The sequence below is a fragment of the Pelophylax lessonae genome (genome assembly GCF_965119305.1).
Source record: "Pelophylax lessonae genome assembly, chromosome: 7".
In the NCBI taxonomy this organism is placed as follows: domain Eukaryota; kingdom Metazoa; phylum Chordata; class Amphibia; order Anura; family Ranidae; genus Pelophylax; species Pelophylax lessonae.
This window is the reverse complement of record NC_138774.1, coordinates 176,684,217-176,704,779: the sequence shown is the minus strand read 5'-3', so window position 1 is coordinate 176,704,779 and position 20,563 is coordinate 176,684,217. Positions and strand designations below refer to the sequence as shown.

Sequence of the window (20,563 nt, the reverse complement as noted above, 5' to 3'; positions counted from 1 at the left end):
CTTGGTCTGTCTGCAACAAGGGGTTGAGCAGAAACTGTCCTTGAGCACATCAAGGGTCAGGTTTCAGCGTTAGCCATCTTCTTTCAGAAACTTTTGGCTAATCATTCCTTGGTGCGGAATTTCATCCAGGGGTTGCGACATCTGGCTCCCCCAGTGCGTGCACCCTTACCGCCTGGGATCTTAATTTAGTGTGGTCAGTTCTTCAGAAACTTCTCTTTGAAGATATTAGGGAGATTCCCTTGCTTACATTATCCCAGAAGGTGGCCTTCTTGGTGGCCATTACTTCTGCACGCAGGGTGTCAGAACTGGCCGCATTATCTTGTCGTTCCCCATATCTGATGGTTCATAGGGATAAGGTGGTTCTTCTTCCGAATCCATCCTTCCTTCCTAAAGTGGTTTTCAGAGTTTTCATCTGAATAAAAATATTGTGTTACCTTCCCCGTGTCCTAAGACTAGCCATCCTTGGGATTACACTCCTTGGATGGGGTTCAGACAATCAGGGTACACTTGACTACTACGAACTTGTTTCGTAAGACGAACTCACTTTTTGTGATCACGGATAGCCCTAGAAGGGGGTTGCCTATGTCTGCCGCGACCATATCTAGATGGACCAGTCAGACGGTGGTACAGGCTTATTCTATTAAGGGTCGTAATCCTCCGTTACCTGTTAAGGTGCACTCTACTCGGGCGCCTAGTGTTTCCTGGGTCTTCTGCCATCAGGCGTCAGCGATCCAGGTTTTCAAGGCGATGAATTGATCGTCGGTTCATACCTTTACATCATTTTATAAAGTTGATGTGATGGCATCGTCAGATGCCTCTTTTGGCCGCAAGGTTCTGCAGGCCGCAATCTGAGGAGACTGTTGGTCTATCTCAAGGGTTTGTTGGGTTTTTCACTTAGGTCTCATCTTTTTGCTCGATGAGTCCTTGATGCTTCTGGTTGGCTCCGGTTGGGCCTTCTGGATTTGGATTTCTGTTAGCCCACCCCTCATTTGTGGTACTGCTTTGGGACGTCCCGAGTTGTTAGTAATCAACGAGGACTACGTCTGTCAATGAGCGACAGAGAAAAATGGATTTTTGTAAAATCTTACCGTAAAATCCTTTTCTCTTAAGCTCATTGACAGACGTAGTACCCGCCCCTCTGTTTTTGAGTTGGGTTGGGTTAAATTCTCTAAACACTGCTTTGTGAGATAACTGATTTGCTGTAGCAGGAAGTGAGAGGATATACCCTCTGGGACTGCCCCTAGGGTGTGGCCAGAACGTTTTCTTTCCTGTCTAGTCCTACTCCTGTAGAGGGCAGTATAACCCGAGTTGTTAGTAATCAGCGAGGACTACGTCTGTCAATGAGCTTAAGAGAAAAGGATTTTACGGTAAGATTTTACAAAAATCCATTTTTTTCGTCCCTCAGGGTTGACTGACAAGGGTGCGAAGCCTTTCAGGACCTCCTTTGGAGGATCCAAACAAACCTGGTCTAGCAAACTGAGAGCAGGCATCTCAAGACCCAGGGAAGCGGTATCACCCAGGTGTCACTTACGGCACGTGGGTGAGAGACGGATAGGTATCGGGTGGGTGGGAGATGGAGCGGGTGAGAGACAGAGCAGTGTTGAGTGGATGCCAAACGGAGCAGTATCACCTGAGTATCGCTTACGGCAAGTTGGGGAGAGATACCCATCTGCCAGCAGATCTGCTAATGTAGAATTGCTTATATCTTTAATTTGTATATATGTGAGTGGCATATTCAGTAACATTTGTAAACGGAATTATGCTATGTGACATCATTTTACCCGTACTGTTGTGCATTTTGGTATAAAATTTGACTATTTTTAATTTATTACTAAAAGGCGGTGTCTGAACTATCAATGAAATTATGACGCAGTGCCTCCAGCCGATTACGGCAAATAATTTAATAACTAAAAACAAAACCCAATCAATTTTGTTCAGACACTCATAGTATACCACGCAATTTTCCCGAGTTCTTTTTTTTTTTATCAGTTAATTTCTTTTTAAAAGCATATACCAATCTTAGTGAAACAGTCTACAGTAGGGAATATATATATAAGAATATTTATTCGCAAGACATAATTTCACCATAAATGATCATACTTGAGTGACACAAAGAGATAACCTTACATAAAATACCAACTTAAAACGATAAATGCGATGTGATATTTAGCTAAACGATGAAAGTAAAATAAAGCAAGATTATGTATTTCCCAGGTGTAGTATGAACCATAAATTAATATTCTATATAATCAGACCACAATAGTCTGCGAATCACATGGCCGAAAGTCATTCCACTGCAGATGAAGTGAGAATAAGCCATGCAAAACGGAAGACGTAAAATCAAATAATGCGCTTAATCTGATATTAAAAATGTTATAAAAACAAAAATCATCTCTTTAGAGAAAAATCTACATATGGTTTATACGGCTGGGATTGTACTTTCGTTACCCTTTAAATACGAAATGTAAAACATTTAAGGAAGTACATAAACAATATTGAATAATAATCAAATAACAGCAAGGCATAATTACCATATTTAAAATGGTGCTAGCTTATAGAATAGTAGTTACCAGGTTCCTTAAGATGGCTGCATTTCCAAGATGGTGGCCAATTAGGGAGGAGTTTCGCTTGGCGTCCCTCAAAGGTTCAGATACATGGTGGACCAAGATGGCGTCTGTGTAGATGAGTCTATGCATGGCTGTTAGTAGTGTGTATGTTGTAAGTGTGATGTGTCTTGTGTCTTGTGTGTTGTGTTGTCTCCTATTACATCTCTGGTTTCTTTTTATTTTGTGTTGAACAAAAGGGCAGTAAAAATTATCATAAGCCAAACCCAGTGGGAGGAACATTATTCCTATTGGTTGGAACATCTTATTCATTAACTGGTGATGTCATAGGGTGACACCTCTTGGTTAACCAGTATATTAAAATTAATTAAAAATTCCTCCATTTAAGACTATTATAAAAAAAAAAACATAAAATGTAATCATGCTCTCATCTATGACGTCCATTTAATCCACCAGGTATCTGAATAAAGATTAATCTGGATAACACCATTCTCATATTTAATATATCTTATGTAATATATCTATATTGGATTTTACTTTTTAACCCAAGACTTCAATTAGTAGCAGTAAGAATTATATAGATAAATATATAGTTATATATATATATTGATACACAACAGCTTGTATATGTAACTTTTTCTACACATGGTTTGTTTCCAATTAGAGTATTATCCATTTAAGGGATTATTATGTTAACAACAGTACATTCATGATTTTGGGACTGGATGATAAAATATGGTCGAAATTTCTGACCATTTGACACTACTATATGATAGAATATAATGTACTTCTCAGTAGGAGGTTGTCATAACAACATAGTTCCATAACACCTTTTGTATATGATGGGGCAAAGATGTTGTATCAGTTTATGATTTTATGAAATTCATTTTGAGATTTGCAGTTCTCGTCATTCTAAGTGACAATGTTTATTTGACTCCGTGTAGATTTCAACAACTTTATCCCCCTGTTTGTGTTTAGGTAAATAAATGACAGATTCTAGTCTTTGTCCAGACAGTTTTGTTTGTCTTCTCAGGGTGGAAACAATAGTTTACTTGCATGGTAGATGGTTGAACACAGGTGTTATCCTGAAATTGAGTTTCGCCCATTGTGTGAGTCATGGCCTGAACATAAAGTTTTACGACCTCTCTGGTTTTTCGTGTTTCAAGACCAGGGGAAGGATGTCTTATGTAAACCTTTTCCCCCAAAGGCCGATCCACCTGTGATAAGCGATTTATTTATCTGTCTTTCTAAGTATTGTATTTAAAAGTTTGTCAAACACATTTTCCTTTCGGGGCAGATGACACAGCTTCTCATCTCAAAGTTCAGGCAAACAAAACCATGTCAAACAATGGACGCAATGTGTGTTTCAAACTGAAAGAGTTTTGACTCAATATGTAGCAAGGTCAATGGAGGCCTCAAAGTTCACAATTCTTGACCTGTAATAATAAAAATGTATTTCTATTTCGCACTGAAAGTTTAACAGTACATGAGCATCACCACCTAATGGTTGGAGGAGGAGAAGACTAGTCTCGGACTCTGACATAGGATGTACAAAATATCAGCCGATACCGATATGCGATGGCCAAAATATCAGTATCGACAATGCAAAACCGATATCGGTCGATCCCTACTATGGAGTCAGGCTGCACCTGCTCAGTTTGGAGTATATTGCTAGAGGTGTTTTTTTTTTTTCTTGGGAGAGTGCATGTGCTCAGCACAGGGCCAATCAGCACTGTCCAGTCAGGGGTCTTGCAGTCTCATACAGCAGTCAAAAAATTTCCTCTACAAGCTTTAACCAGTGCTTGGCTGGACACTGCTAGAAGTCACTGTTTTAACTGCTGATGAGAAAAGGTATTTAGCAGTTCATATTTACTAAAATAATTGCATTTCCATGTTCTGTGTATTGTGGGAGACCAGATATAGTGAATGAAGGGTCTTGGCTTTAGTAACACTTTAGGCCTAAAGATCAAACAACCAGAGAAGATGAACCACAGTGCTCAGTGCAAAAACTCCAAAAGTGGTAAAAAGTGACACCAAAAGAAAATCGTGCTCTTCCTCTCTATCAAATACACTGTCTGGCTAAAAAAAAAGTCGCCACCAAAAAAAAGAAGAAAAAAAAAGGTCACACACTCTAAAATTTAGCTGGCTTTGATTACGGTACGCATTCGCTGTGGCATTGTTTCAATAAGATTCTGCAATGTCACAAGATTTTTTTTCCGCCCAATGTTGCATTAATTTTTCACCAAGATCTTGTATTGATGATGGGAGAGTCAGACCACTGCGCAAAGCCTTCTCCAGGAACGTTCCAAAGATTCTCAATGGGGTTAAGTTCTGGACTCAGTGGTGGCCAATCCATGTGTGAAAATTATGTCTCATGCTCCCTGAACCACCCTTTCACAATTTGAGCACGATGAATCCTGGCATTGTCATTTTGGACTATGCCCGTGCCATCATAGAAGAAAAAATCCATTGATGGAATAACCTGGTAATTCAGTATATTCAGGTAGACAGCTGACCTCATTCTTTGGGCACATGCAGTAACTATCCAATAGGATATTTACTGCATGCTTAGTTTAGTTAGTTGCTTAGTTAATTCCAGGTGGCAACTTTTTTTTTGGCAAGGCAGTGTAAGTGCACAGGCTGGCACACTCATCAGAGACTTCTGTCCCCTTTTACTTAAAAGAAGTCTCAAAGCATTTTGTATATCTGAAACCGCTAGTCTCCCACACCAGGCCATGGAGTTTAGCTCTCTGTTCCATCCAGCATAGAGTCCCGTACATTTGGACAAATGGATACCAACATACATTTATTGGCACTCCTGTGCCGTTAAGGAACTCTACAAATATCTCAGTGAATTTAAAAGAAAGATAGAGGAGCCTCTCATATGGCACTTTTCCACTGGGTACCGACTCGGCTCTACTCGGCCCTGCTTGGCCCGGTTTGCTTTTCCACTGCGGTACCGCATGGTATAGTGTCGGAACGGTTCGGTACAGTACGGTATAGGTTTGCTTTTCCACTAAAGTAGTACTAAAGTTAAGTGGGTGGGATAACAACGGGGTGGGTGTGATTCTCTGACCAATCAGTGGCTAGTAGTGACTGCATGCAAAGGATTGTGGGATATGGTACCAGTTTGGTACCTGTTGGAACCACAATCGAGTAGGTACTGTTTTTTCAGAGCCGTACCGTACCGTACCGTTCGGTTCCATGCAGTGGAAAAGTAAACCTATACCGTACCGTACCGAACCGTTCCGACCCTATACCATGCGGTACCGCAGTGGAAAAGCACAAAAGCGTGCCGAGCCGGTACGGTTCTATGCAGTGGAAAAGCGCCAATAGTGTAGTACATTCAGTTTAACGAATATAAAACTACAGTTGCACTTACACCAATTAGAAATGGTTAGGTATTGAAAAAGAAACTAAAAACACCAGTTTGAGTTTCACCTGCGTTCCAAACACTGGAAGTGACGTGTTGCGGAAAGGCCCGCCCAACGCATTTCGTCAGCAGCTTCTGATCTCACCTGAGGTCACCCTGATGATGTCAGACGTTGCTGGCCAAACGCGTAACAAATACATTTTAGTTACTGTACATGTATATTTATGTTTTTATGGCACTATCTTCTTTGGTTGTTAGATTTTTTTTTTCATACTGATCTAAATGTAGCCGATTGTTTAAAATGAGTCAGTACACACTGGTTCATAAACTTGCGCTGCATAGAAATTGGTAAAAAAAAAAAAAAAGATCTGTGTTGCTGAACAAATATGCTCATATAAACGCTACACTGTCTTAAAAAAGATAGAAGAATGTTTATGCGTGTGAGCACATATGCACAATTACGAACATGTGCTATATGCCCCCTCGTGTTTTTTGTTCTAGGAATATCTGATGTTTTTACACCAGTACCGTGTGCAAGGTCCCTAACCTAGTATAACCGAACTCTTCACAGTGCCTGTAGTGTGCCATATTGGCTGATCATGTTATGTGTGTGTGTGTGTGTGTGTGTGTGTGTGTGTGTATAGTACAGTAGATCTACTCACAGTCCTCACTCATGTTATGTATGTATTAACTCCCTCTCTCCTCATTACATGGTTGAATATAGTACCAAGTGTGTTGCACATCGATAAACGTATGAGATTCAACGAAGTGTATCATTGTTATTTATTACCAATTAATAATAATTATTGGCTCTGGCTTACTTTACCATTTACATTCTGCCTAGTAACAAGTGTTTAACCTCCTGCTGCTGGCAGTGTGGAAATCATTTTCACAATACCGTTTCATTTCATGTGTTTCTTTCGTATATCTGCTGTAGTCACCACCTATTACCAAAAGTGCTCCGCGGGGAACCGGCTGCCATTTGTAAAGGTTAATGCCAGGTTGCAGCATTTGTTGGCTGAAATATATTGCTCTATTGGGCATTGTGCGTATTTTCCTCTAAAAAACGTTGTGCGCTGGGAGAAGATTGGTTCCAGGCTGTAAATATTTCCGTTAAGTGTTCGTCCACCATGTACGGCGGTGGAAAGTGAGGCAGAAAATAGATATTTGCCGCATGGCGAAAGGTCAGCGTCATTTAACTTGTTTTCCCAAAACATTCACCGTGATGAAGTTGTTGATGTTCTTCAGCAGAGAACAAAGTGTTGGATTTCTGTCAGCAACAAATTAGGTTATTTTCCAGTCGTTGATCTTTGTTTCTATGTGTTCAAGTTGTCTGCAGGCCGAACAGACGACATATTGTCCCTAGGTGAGGACGGTAAGACCTATGAATCTCTGGCTGGCCACAGCTCAGTAACCGATCCGAAGCAATGCAAATAATTAATCCTAAATGGTGCACACAATGGGGAGCAATGTCCTCCAACAGTGGGCCACTCCAAAGAATGTCACGACAATCGATCAATAGAATCATTTCCCAGCAGGGGAAGAGGTGGCGACCGGTGTGTTTATGAAATTAAATCCACCTTCTGCTGTAATACCTGAAGATGAGGTGGTTAGAAAATCAGCAACTGCTTTGCCATTCTTCTGGGTGCTGATTGAAAACCGACCGCTGCATTCTGGGCACCTGCGAAGTGCTCCTCTTTTTGTTTCCTATTTCTACAAATGTTCACACAGCACCATACACTGGGCGTTGTGAGGTAAAACTTCCATTGGCTTCTTTGTGTGATGTGCAGCACTGTGGGCAGCCTCTCCTTTCCATTCAAATGAACAAGAACAACTGCCTGAGTTGAGCGCATGTGTTTATGTTAAAGTGATTATGCCTAAGCAGGGTCAGATTGCTCCTCCATGTTCAAATGCACTATGATATCTCTTGCCGTCTTTTACCTTATTGTTCAATGTTTATTATTTGTAATGGGTTCTGTGAGCCTCTGGGTGATTTGTATTAATTGTAGCACAGCAGAGAAAACACAAAGGAGATTCTTATTTGTGTCTGCAGGCAACACAGGCAGTCCCACTTACATGAGTCACAGTGACAGCAGTGAAACTCCTAGGTTACCTCAATAAATGAAGTCACATGAGCTTCATCAAAAGAATTTGCTAAGACAGCTAATTGTTCCTGAGGAGATGCTTGTTCTTTTCTATTGTTGGCGTTATGAGAATGTTTCCACCGAGCGGGTGGGGTCAACGGCATTACAGTTGTCTGTGGGATACAGTGGTATGAGGATAGAGTAGGTGGATTTACAAAAGTCTCATCTATGTCTTCTCTCTCCACAGGTCACATCTAATGCCGAGATTGAAGGAATCACGCTCACACGAATCTTTGCTTAGTCCCAGCAGCGCGGTCGAAGCTCTAGATCTCAGCATGGAGGAAGAGGTGGTCATCAAGCCTGTCCATAGCAGCATTCTGGGCCAGGACTTTTGCTTTGAGGTGGGTTGTTTCCCTGAACTGTCCCCCCGTTCCTGGGGGTAGGAAGATAAAATTTCAAATCTCCCCCTTTCAGATAATTATAACTAAATAGGTTCAAGGTTGGATTTAAAAGTGTATCCCTAGCCAAAACTGCTTTTTATTTGGCTTTGGATGAAGAAACTCTGTCATGTTTTTTTGCTGACTGTCCAGTGGAGAGACTTACCCTTCCAATTTATAACTGTTGACCACTGTTACTTGGATGGAAAGTAATGGGACATTCAAAAATGTTATAAATGTCACCAGAACAGAAGGTGAGGGGATGTCTTCCTATAGGCTTCTCACATATTATCAGAGGCAGGGGGAATTTGCATGTGTGAATGCACCCTGAAGTCTCGTACACACTATTTTTTTGTTTTTGTTTTCATTTAGCATGCTAGTCTCACGACACTGATCCGACGCGGAAGCCGCACGACTTCTGACCCGACTTTACCCTGCGACTTCAGTTCCAACTTCCATGTGACTTCAATGAACGGGATCCAATTTTTATTAGACTCTGAGATGATTGCGACTTGTACTTTGACCTATCAAAACAAATCCTTTGGCTCTGCTATGGGTAAAATCTTATGCCAAATCCATACAAGGTCCTTCGGTCTGGATTTTAAGGGGAAAACCCATGCAAAAAAAAAAAACTACGGCGTGGGGTCCCCCCCCCCCCCCCAAAAGATTAAATTAGTTCTAAAAAGTTCTTTATCGATGGAGATGGAGAATATCCCCCATCGTAGCACCAACATCAATCACAATGTGTTCTTTCTCTGCTTCCTCCACCGATGCCTTCTTTTTCCAGTTCCTCCATCAATGTTTTCTTTCTTTGGTTTGTCCACCGATGTTTTCTCTCTCCGGTTCCTCATCCGATGTCTTCTTTCGCCGGTTTTCTTCACCGATGTCTTCTTTCTCTGGTTCCTTCACCAATGTCTTCTTTCTCCGGTTCCTCCACTGATGGTCTTCTTTCACCGCCCCCTGAAGCTTAAAAAAAAAAAAAACACTCCGATGCTGGCTTCCTTTGTTCTGTAAGCTCCAGGGTCTAACAGTTCTTGTATAGCTATGGGGCATAGCATTGCAGTGACATCACCCTGCGACCCCACCCTCTTGTGACGTCACAGACCCATCATGCCCAGGTCTGTGACGTCAAAAGGAGGTGGGGTCTCAGAGTGACGTCACCGCATGGCCATGCCTCATAGGACATGTCAGACACAGGAGCTCACAGAATGGCGTGCCGGCGGCGGAGAAAGAAGACATCGATGGAGGAATCAGAGAGAGAAGACATCAGGGGAGGAATCAAAGAAAGTAGACATCAGTGGAGGAGGTGAAGAAAGACATTGTGATTGATGTTGGAGCTACAGTACGACATGGGCCATTCTTCTTTTTTTTTTTTTTTTTTTTAAAGGATTTTTAAAGGACTTTTTAAAACCGTTTCTTTGTAATACTACACTGCTTTTTTTTTTTTTTTTTTTTTGGTGAATGGGTAGGGTTACAAAATACCCCATACTCATTCACATGGGGGGGGTGGCCGTGATCGGGGGCCCCTTTCTTAAAAGCGGCTTCCAGATTAATTGGGGAAGAGGCCATTGTACCTATCAACATGGGGTTCCCTCTCAAGATCCATACCAAAACTCAATTATTTTTGGGGGGGGCCATGCCATTTTTTATAGGGGGTTTTACATTGCTAACTTTGCATTCACTTGATCCCAGAGCATAGTCTAGAGTGGTGCAGGAACATTTTTCAAAGTCGGACCAACACAAGTTGAACCAGTTAAGACGGCTCTCGTAGAGAACCATTGATTTTGACATGTCATGCGACTTGTGCTTTCGAACTTGGAGCGCATGTCGGACTAGTGTGAACCGGCCGAAAACATCTTTGTCTTGGTCACTCAATTTTTTTTACATACGAATACTGTCTTGGTTGAACTAAAATAATTAGTTCTGTTATCGCACATTAAAAATTTCCCTGCCTGTCCCTTCGGATAATTTTCCCTTTGGATAATTACCACCAATGAGAGAGCGTTCGGCTTTCAAAAGCTGTGTACTAAAGATTATTGGACGATCACTTTGAAAGCAGTATCTTTTGTGCAATTTTTAATCGTGTGTACTAGGCTCTAGGGATTCTCATCTCTTTGAAAAGATTTGCTGTTGTGCTTGGGACAGAAGGTGAACATAAATCTCCTTAACAGGATACAGGCAACAAGAACATGGGCTCTGATTGATCTAATTGTTCCCTACAGTGTCCAAAATAAGGAGTATTTGCTTCAGATATAGTCAGAGCCGTCTTTAAGGCAGGGCAAAAGGGGAAGCTGCCCTGGGCCCCATCATTTTTGTGGGGCCCAAAGCAGCTGCCTCATACTTGTCAACTATCCCTGTTTAAATTCCCTTAAAGTTTTAGTCCCATAGCTGCCCAGCTCTGCCCTATTGCCATGTACAGATGACTCACCTGCAGACCCTGTGTTTACCTGTAAATAACCTGCAATGATATGTAAATTGTGTGGCATTAATATGTAAATAGCCGTGGACCAGCTGCATTGATATGTAAATAGAGGCAGCATTTATATGTATATCATGACACCCTGAGGTCATATCCACCTTCACTTCTGTTGAATGCTGCCCACTGGGGAGGTAAAGGGTTGAAAGTCCTGCCTACAACTGAGGTAATTAAGCCTACCATCAGCCTGTTGTGCAAAGGTAGGCAAATTGGAGGGGGAACCTTTTTTCAAAACACCATGGTGGCACAGCACCCTGAATTTTGGTGGGTGTGAATACACACATCTCAGCAGATGCGTGAAGGTGACGCTGTGTACCAGATGAAGCGCAACACATTTCTGTGGTATCAGGAAAGCAATTTTGCATGTTTTCCTGACACAAGAAATGTGAATGCAGTCTAAATGTCTCAGTTACATTGGTGGTCAGTGTAAATCTTCTCATTACATTGGGCTTGGTGAAAAATCCTTTCATTCACACTAGTGGTCAGTGTAAATGTCCCCCTTACTTTGGTTGTCAGTGTAACTTCTTCATTACATTGGTGATCAGTGTACATTTCCCTTTACAGTGGTGGTAAGTGCAGAATTGCCCTTACATTGGTGGTCAGTACAAATCTCTTCAACAATGGTTGTCAGTGTAAACTCCCGCTTACATGGAGGTCATTGTATATTCCCCCTTACACTGGTGGTTGGTAAAAATGCTCCTATTACATTGGTGTCAGTGTAGAAATCCCTCTTTATATTGTTGGGGGGGGGGGGGGGCGTAAAATCACCCATTGCATTGTGGTCAGTGCAAATTGCCCCTCACATTGGTGGTCAGTGTAGAATCTCCCCTCACATTGGTGGTCCGTGTAGAATCCCCCACTATATACTTGCCAAAGATTTCCTGCTTTGCTCTACATGATTAAGAATTTGCCACAGTGTACTGCCTCCTGACTAATCCCATCCCTCCACCACTGCCACTGATCCCATCTACCCCTCAGCATTGCCACTGATCACCCCCTTTCCCCAGCAATGCCACTGATCTCAGGAGTCCTAGTATCCCTAGGAGTTTTCTATCTATTGATGGGTCCCCTCACCTCCCCAGTCCATGGTGTGCACCAAGAAACCAATCAGTGGGCAGTAATGATGTGCACTAACCTCTTGCAACCAATTATTGATCGGTAAGGATGTGCAGTAACCTCTAGCAACCAATCAGTGAGTAGTAATAATGTGCAGTAACCTCTAGTAACCAATTAGTGAGTGGTAAGGATGTTCAGTAACCTCTAGCAACAAATCAGTGAGCAGTGTTATTGTACAGTAATCTCTAGAAACCAATCAACAAGCAGTAGTCATGTGCTGTAACCTCGAGCAAATAAACAGTGAGCCATAGTGTGTGCTGTAACCTCTAGCAGTCAGTCAGTGAGCAGTAATGATACACTGTAACCTCTGGCAACCAATTGCAATTGCTGCCTGATCTGATTAAGTAAACTGATTTTGAGTCTAGCTGCTGTTTATTGTATGTCTCAGAGAAGGTGGAGAGCGAAATTGCATGGGGGGGCCCAAGAAAATGTTTGCCCAGGGTCGAATCAATATTAAAGACGGCCCTGGATATAGTTTATTGAATAATATTTCTATGCCCGTAGCATAAACATCCTGGTGTGTGTTAATCAATATATCCTTCTATGTACATTATTAGGAGTTTCCACATTACAATGTTCTTTTTCTTATCTAATTTTAAAATCCAACAACACAGCACATAACCCACTATCTGCATCTATGACACACTGTCCCTATGTTGACAGGTATCTGCTTTTACTGCACCCCTTTCATTTAAATAATTTTTGTTTACATTCTTTAAAAAATTGAAGCTGAAAAAAAGTGAATGATGCAGGAAATGATTCTCCTATTGGCTCTGGTGATATGGTTTAGGATACCAAGCTCAGTGAAAAAAGCGACCAGTTCTATTTAGCTGAGATATTTCTGCAGATGGACAGAGCTGCCTGCTGTCTGTGTGCTGTTGACCACGACATTTCCTTTTCCACTGTGGATAGCAGGAATCCTGCACTGTAATCTGGCAGACGGAGAGATGAGGCCAGAAGTTTCCAGGTCACCGATTAAGTGACAGTTCCTCGAATAAACTAGATACAATCCGACAGCCGCAGCTACAGGCGGAGAGATGAGTGTCACTTGCTTTATCATAGAAATGTCCATCTATCACTTGCAAGGTCAAAACGGACAGACATCTAGGAAGAAGCAGAACTGGATACCTCACATAGTGAGACATTGGAGGAGATTTACTAAAATTGGTGCACACATAATCTGGGGCAACTGTGTGTAGCAAATAGTCAGCTTCTAACTTTAGCTTGTTCGATTAACCTTTGACAACAAGACCTAGAAGCTGATTGGTTACTATGCACAGCTGCACCAGATTCTGTGTGCACCAATTTTAGTAAATCCCCCCCCCTCCCCATTTAATCTTGCGATCTATACGGTAAATACCTGGCAATCCCCAGAAAGTGCTACAACTGACAGCAACCAATTCAGAGTTCAGCTTTAATGACGTAACTCAGCTAAAGATTAATCTAAATCATTTTTATTTGTTCCTAATGACTACTGTTCTAATGAGTGATCTGTATATATACACAGCGTTGATTATATGTAAAAAAATATAGGGTAAGTTGGCGCTGCCAAATAGTATAAATAAATCAATGGGAGAAATGTGTTCCTTATACACACTAGATAAATGTAGGCAATACAACACAGTCAAATACACAAATATAGGCAATTGCACTAGACCAAAAAATAGATAAAATACAAAATTATTAGCTGTGATAAAACGTTGATAAGTGGTGTAGTACAAAATTAAAGTGACTGGTGCTAATTATAAAAACATAAACCTGAGATAAAACCGTAGGTGAAAGTGGTGGTGCTGTGTGAATGCTTAAAAATTAAAATATGAAAATGTCCCAGGTGAGAGGATTAATAAATATATAATAGTTAATGCCAGGTGAATAAGAAATATAAATAAATAACTAATATAGGTGTATAAGAAAATTCCAAGTAGTGCTATACGATCTAAAAAAGCAAATAGCAATAAATGGGTGATATATGGTGAGTGAATAAATTAGTATGTGTATATAACTACACTAATATACGTGATCCAGTAAAAAAGTCCATAAAAAAATTGTTGTTTGATATCAAAAAGAGTCCATAAGTGAAGAATTTAAATTAGACTGTAAAAGTGCAATAAAAATCTTCTAAAAGGAGAGAAGTGAATCCCAGTAGTGACTTCAGAACGTGGGTGCTGGGTGAGGAAATCGTGCTCCCCTCTCAATAAATCCCGCACAATCTCCACTTCTCCTGGGATTAATCCTACTTCCTCTCTCCCATAAATGTGCATACAAGCGATAAGTAATCTCAAAGGCAGCTCTCCATACGGTATACAAGTGTCCGATGATGTAAAGATAAGAAGCACTATATAGTGATGTACCGTTTAATAATATGGCGTTTATTGACAAATATTAAAAGTACTCACATTTAAATGCAAGTAAAAATGTCCATAGGTGAGTAGGGACCGCAAACCCCTCGTTTAGCGGTACTTCCGGGACGCCGTGCGCCTCACCAACCGGATGTGCGTCTCACAAGTTCGATAGGGCGGAACTGACGTACCTACGCTCAAGCTTTTTTACTGGATCACGTATATTAGTTTAGTTATATACACATACTAATTTATTCACTCACCATATATCACCTATTTATTGCTATTTGCTTTTTTAGATCGTATAGCACTACTTGGAATTTTCTTGTACACCTCTATTAGTTATTTATTTATATTTCTTATTCACCTGGCATTAACTATTATATATTTATTAATCCTCTAACCTGGGACATTTTCATATTTTAATTTTTAAGCATTCACACAGCACCACCACTTTCACCTACTGTTTTATCTCAGGTTTATGTTTTTATAATTAGCACCAGTCACTTTAATTTTGTACTACACCACTTATCAACGTTTTATCACAGCTAATAATTTTGTATTTTATCTATTTTTTGGTCTAGTGCAATTGCCTATATTTGTGTATTTGACTGTGTTGTATTGAATACATTTATCTAGTGTGTATAAGGAACACATTTCTCCCATTGATTTATTTATACTATTTGGCAGCGCCAACTTACCCTATATTTTTTTACATTAACTGAATATAGCTTTACACTATATTTTTAGGGAGACTGCAGCCAACAAATTTTATTTAAATTTTATCCATTTGTGCGGAATTTTTTATACTAGCGTTGATTATATAATTTATGCACAGTGCAAGCTGTTGTTTTCTGATTTTATAGTAGTGTTATTTTCATCTATACCAGCCATATTATATGAAACTTGCAAAAATAACATCTCCCTTTATGTGAAAAATACACCATTTCTAGGGTGTATTCCTACAACAGTTAGGCATATATGATACAATTTAAAGAATCAGGATCTATATTTGACTCCTCCTTCTCTGCATATCATAACTGAGCAAGTCTGAACCAGGATAACAAACTGCTTCCTAGACATGATTAGTTGTGCTGACTTTCCTCTGTGTGCTGTCAGTCAGTATGATGTAGAGAAGATGGACTGAGTATAGGCACACCATTTGTGAGGGTGTGGTTGGTCCTGTTGGCAAAGTGATCATTTTTGTTAAGTAGAAGTATCAATGTTTTGTTTCAGGTGGAGATTTAGAATCATGTTTTTCTTAAGTAACACGTATCTTTTCCTGGCAGGTTACAGCATCCTCTGGAAGTAAATGTTTCTCCTGTCGCTCAGCAGCTGAACGCGACAAATGGATGGAAAACCTCCGTCGTGCTGTTCATCCCAATAAGGTAATGTGTGGTTCAATATCTTTATTCCCCTCCATCCACTCCCACCCACTGAATAGTCATGTGACAAATCCACTTTTGTCTAGAAATCGAATCAAGGGAAACATTAAAAGATGGCAGCCATATTGGCTCTGCTTTATCACACCACAGGACAGTCATGTGACAGCTCAGCATCATATGTCCAGTAATAGGGTTATGGGAAAGAAAAAAGGTTGACCGCTATAAGGGCTGTTTTATCTTGGCACAGGACAGATGTGTAATCACTTAGCATCATGTGTGCAGTAATGGTATTATGGGTAAAATAACAAGGTGGTGGCCCTAATGGCTAAGCTATATCCCCCCCCCCCCCCACCACAGAACAGTCATATGACCATGGGAGATTATGGGAAAAAATAAAGAGGTGACCGCCATGATGCAGCTTTTTTTCCCTACAGGAGCATTTATTGACTAGAGAGCTCTGTCCCTATATTGTATGTTAATTATACTGTATATGCACCTTAGTGGCCTATGTACACCATATCCTACTGAATCATATACAGCATCTGTAGGGTCTCTAGACCATCTCCCTCAAGAACTGAGTTATTTTTGTGTTTGTAGGACAATACTCGCAGAGTGGAGAATATGCTTAAATTGTGGATTATTGAAGCCAAGGACCTTCCTGCAAAGAAGAAATACCTATGTGAGCTGTTTTTGGATGATGTCCTTTATGCACGAACTACCTGCAAGCTGAAAACGGACAATGTCTTCTGGGGGGAGCATTTTGAGTTCAACAACCTGCCAGCACTAAAGAGCATAACGGTGCATTTATACAAGGAGACAGAAAAGAAGAAGAAGAAAGATAAGAACAACTACATGGGACTGGTCAATATCCCTATCGCTGCAGTGACAGGACGCCAGTTTGTGGAGAAATGGTACCCTGTGGTGTCCACAAACACTAGCAAAGGCAAATCAGCTGGCCCCATGATTCGAATCAAGAGCCGCTACCAGAGCATAAACATCCTTCCCATGGAGATGTACAAAGAGTTTGCGGAGTACATCACTAATAACTACATGAACTTGTGCTCCACCCTGGAGGGTGTCCTCAGCGTCAAGAACAAGGAGGAAATGGCATCCGCGTTGGTCCATATACTGCAGAGCACTGGGAAGGCCAAGGTGAGATTGATGCTGCCTGAAGGTGCTGCTTGTCTTTTTCCTTAAATATATCACACACTAGGTATTTTCCATGTTGTAATACATGTTACAAATGAAGTAGGCCCCATGGAAATTGGTGACTTTGCCAACATATTTGAACAGGCAAACATTAGATCTTTGTTAAAACCATACCTACAGATGAAGCTGATACTCTTGAATAGGAACACCAAAAATGCCTTTTAAAAAATGTATTCAACAGAATATCAATAGATGTAATACATGTACTGTGGAAAGATAAATACACCCTTGCCATCAAAAGCTGGCATTTTCCCTGTATTAGAAATAATTTCTTTTTGGTGTTTTTGTATAGCTGTCCACCAGTGACTGACATCATTAAAGTGACTGTAAAGGGTCATTTTTTTAGTAAATAAAAAAACGTTATACTTATCTGCTCTGTGCAGTGATTTTGCACAGAACAGCCCCAATCCTCCTCTTCTATGGTCCTTTGCTGGTCTCCTGGCTCTTCTCGGTGGCTCCCTTTGGTGGCACACCTGCGGGCTCGATCCCGAGCTGGGGTGCCTGTTCCACAGACACAAGCAGCATGGCTCGGCTCCAACCACACTCCCTCGTCACAGGATTGAATTGACCGCAGCAGGAGCCAGTGGTTCCCTCTGCTATTAATCTGCAAACTGTAATTTTTGCTGTTTTGTTCTCTTTTGGACAACAAAGTATTTTTCTTATACACTTTTCTCATGCAGGTTGAACTGGTACAACCTCTTTCTGGTTGTAGATGCATGCATTTTGATCCAATCTGTTGCAAGAGTTACCTGAACACCCTGCAATAAAAGTTTAGGATTCTTGTAGACTTCTTTTAGTATCACACAGTCAGCTCTTGGATTGAATTTGCTGGACCACTCGTTCCTGGACACATTTTTGCGATTATTTTGCTTACACTGGAATGCTGATTGCAAATAGTGTGCCGTTTGTTTTTTTTAAGTCCTTTTAAAGACTCAAAGGCATCCACAGCTTTCTTTCTGAAGACCTATTGATCTTGGCATGATGACACCACACATGTCAGTAGCAAAAAGAAGTTAAGTTATAAAGGGTTATTCCACTTTTTCTCTTAAAATATATATATATATTTTTAAATGTTAAAGGATAAATTCACTTTAAACAAAAATAAAAAAATTCAAATAGTTTTTGCGGAAAAAATGTGCATTTATTATTTTTTGTTGCAAGAGCCTGGAAAGCTTTGCACCAACGATCCGCAGATCGATGTTAGAGACCTTGTGCTCCATTACCTTCCATTTGAGGATGCCCCACAGATGCTCAATAGGGTTTAGGTCTGGAGTCATGGTTGGCATGGTTGGATGGCAGTCCCATCACCTTCACCCTCAGCTTCTTTAGCAAGGCAGTGGTCATCTTGGAGGTGTCTTTGGGGTCTGTATCATGTTGGAATACTGCCCTGCGGCCCAGTCTCCGAAGGGAGGGGATCATGCTTGATCCCATGCAGGTCTCCTGCACACTGTCAGTGTATCGGCTTTCCTGTAAATCCTGTACGGGTAAGCCAATACTCCCTGACAGGAAGACAGAATGAACTCCACAGCACCCTGGTGGGTAGTTCATTGATAAACAGCCAACAGCAGCTAAGAATGTTGGGGCTTGTAGTTCTTTCAGACACACAGAGCTGTGTGTCTAAATGATGCAGACGTGTGGGCGGAGTCCCGCATGGCCACCCTGTTTTTCAAACAGTGGCATCTAGTACAGGAAACTTCTCCCAATACTGTTACCACAAGGGGGGGGGGGGGCAGCACTGGGAACACGTTACATGTTCCACCTTAAATTCGGGGGAACATGTAACATGTTCCCAAAGGTGAACTTATCCTTTAAGGAATATAGTGTACAGCTGCGGTCAGACACAGGGATAAAAAAAATGTTTCATTAATGACTAGCAAGTCAGTTGCAGTTGTACATCAAATAGAGAAATTATGGCCAGTAACAAAACATTTAGCGAAACAAAAAGCACATTAATCATGTAGTGACAGAGGAACAATATGGATAACAGAAAATGGAATCTTTGTGCCTTTAACAGAAAACTGTAGGTTCACTATACAAGAAACAAAAGGATGCAGAAATGGAGATCATTTCTGCGGAAGAGCCCGAGTAAATAGAAGAAAGAGAACAGACAAGAAAAGGGGGAAAGAAAAAAAGGAACGTGAGGAAGAACACCAGGATTGCCCCAGCTAGAGCTTTTTTAGAAAAAATTAAAAAGTGAATGAACATTTTCCGCACCCGCCAGATCCACACTGCACTTACCTCCTTGGGTGATTAAGTTTTACTGTCCACGCAGTCTGGTGCAGTAGTCCTGGCGTTTTAAAACCACCCTGTTCTTCTCCTTTATTCCTAGAACGTGACCTTGTTGACGGATCAGAACCAATCTGATCTGTCCCAGTGTCCCTAGGGAAAAAAGAGAACAAACCGTTCAGTTTTTACCACATCCTGCCCGAAGGACGTCATATGATGTCTTTGATGGACTTTGAGTGCTGATATCTGAATGATGTCTGCAACTGCAGGCATCATTGATATCTTTCTTTTTCCGCCGGTGATTCCAGACACAGTAAAAACAGTTATAGCGGCAGTTCAGCCTTTCTGTATTTTTACCAGCTCACCCATGCAATCAGCGAGCTGGAGAATGAATTCACTGGCGATGGAAGTTTACCATAGAGCTGACCAAGCACTAGATGGTCCCTGGTCATCTCTATGACTCTCGAAGGCCGGACGCAACGTTATGACGTCACATCCGACATTGGTAGTTGTAAACACTGACGTGTATTTGGCTAAAAAAGCCTGAGATCATTTTTTTTCTGTTTGATTTTAGGCTTTCCAGCCTAGCGGAGAGATGTGGGGTCTTATAGTCCGTAAAGGGGACCTGTTATGCCTTTTTCCTTTTCAAGGTTTACATGCCTTGTAATAGAAATAAAAGTGATAAAAAAAAGTGTAAAAATAAAGAATTAAAGAAATAAAATTGAAAGCGCCCCCACGTACTCGCACGCAGAAGTGAACGCATATGTAAGTTTCACCCCCATATGTAAATGGTGTTCAAATCACATGTGAGGTATTGCCCTGAACGTTAGAGCGAGAGCAATAATTCTAGAACAAGATCTCCTCTGTAACTCTAAATAGGTAACCTGTAAACATTTTTAAAGTGTAGCCTATGGAGATTTTTAAGTACCAAAATTTGGCGCCATTGTACGAGTGTGTGCATTTTAAAGCTTTACATGTTAGGTATCTATTTACTCTGCGTAACATAATCTTTCACATGATACAAAAAAAAATAAAAAATCAGGTTAACTTTTGTGTTTTTTTTATTTTTTTTATTTAATTTAATTTGCTGATTAAATACCGTGTGACATAAAAAGTTGCAACGAACGCCATTTTATTCCCTAGGGTCTCTGCTAAAAAACATATGCAATGTTTGGGGATTCTGAGTAATTTTTTATTAAAAAAATGGTGGTTTTTACATGTAGGAGAGGAGTTTCAGAATTGGCCCGGTATAGAAAAGGTTAAATCCCAGGACCACTGCACCAGGCTGCGTGTACAGTGAAACTTTATCACCCATGGAGGTAGTTGCAGCTCGAACCAGGGAGTGGGAGGGTAT

The 20,563-nt window shown here is 40.9% G+C and overlaps 1 protein-coding gene across 10 annotated transcripts in view; it reads left to right on the top strand.

Moving 5' to 3' along the window:
• DAB2IP (DAB2 interacting protein) overlaps window positions 1-20,563 on the top strand; it is a 695,389-nt gene that overhangs the window by 497,373 nt on the left and 177,453 nt on the right. For all 10 annotated transcript variants that reach the window (XM_082263572.1, XM_082263570.1, XM_082263568.1 and 7 more), the window contains 3 exons: window positions 8,269-8,422; window positions 15,679-15,777; window positions 16,372-16,926. In XM_082263572.1, coding sequence (XP_082119698.1) covers window positions 8,269-8,422; window positions 15,679-15,777; window positions 16,372-16,926 — 808 coding nt within the window. The remainder of the gene's footprint in view (window positions 1-8,268; window positions 8,423-15,678; window positions 15,778-16,371; window positions 16,927-20,563) is intronic.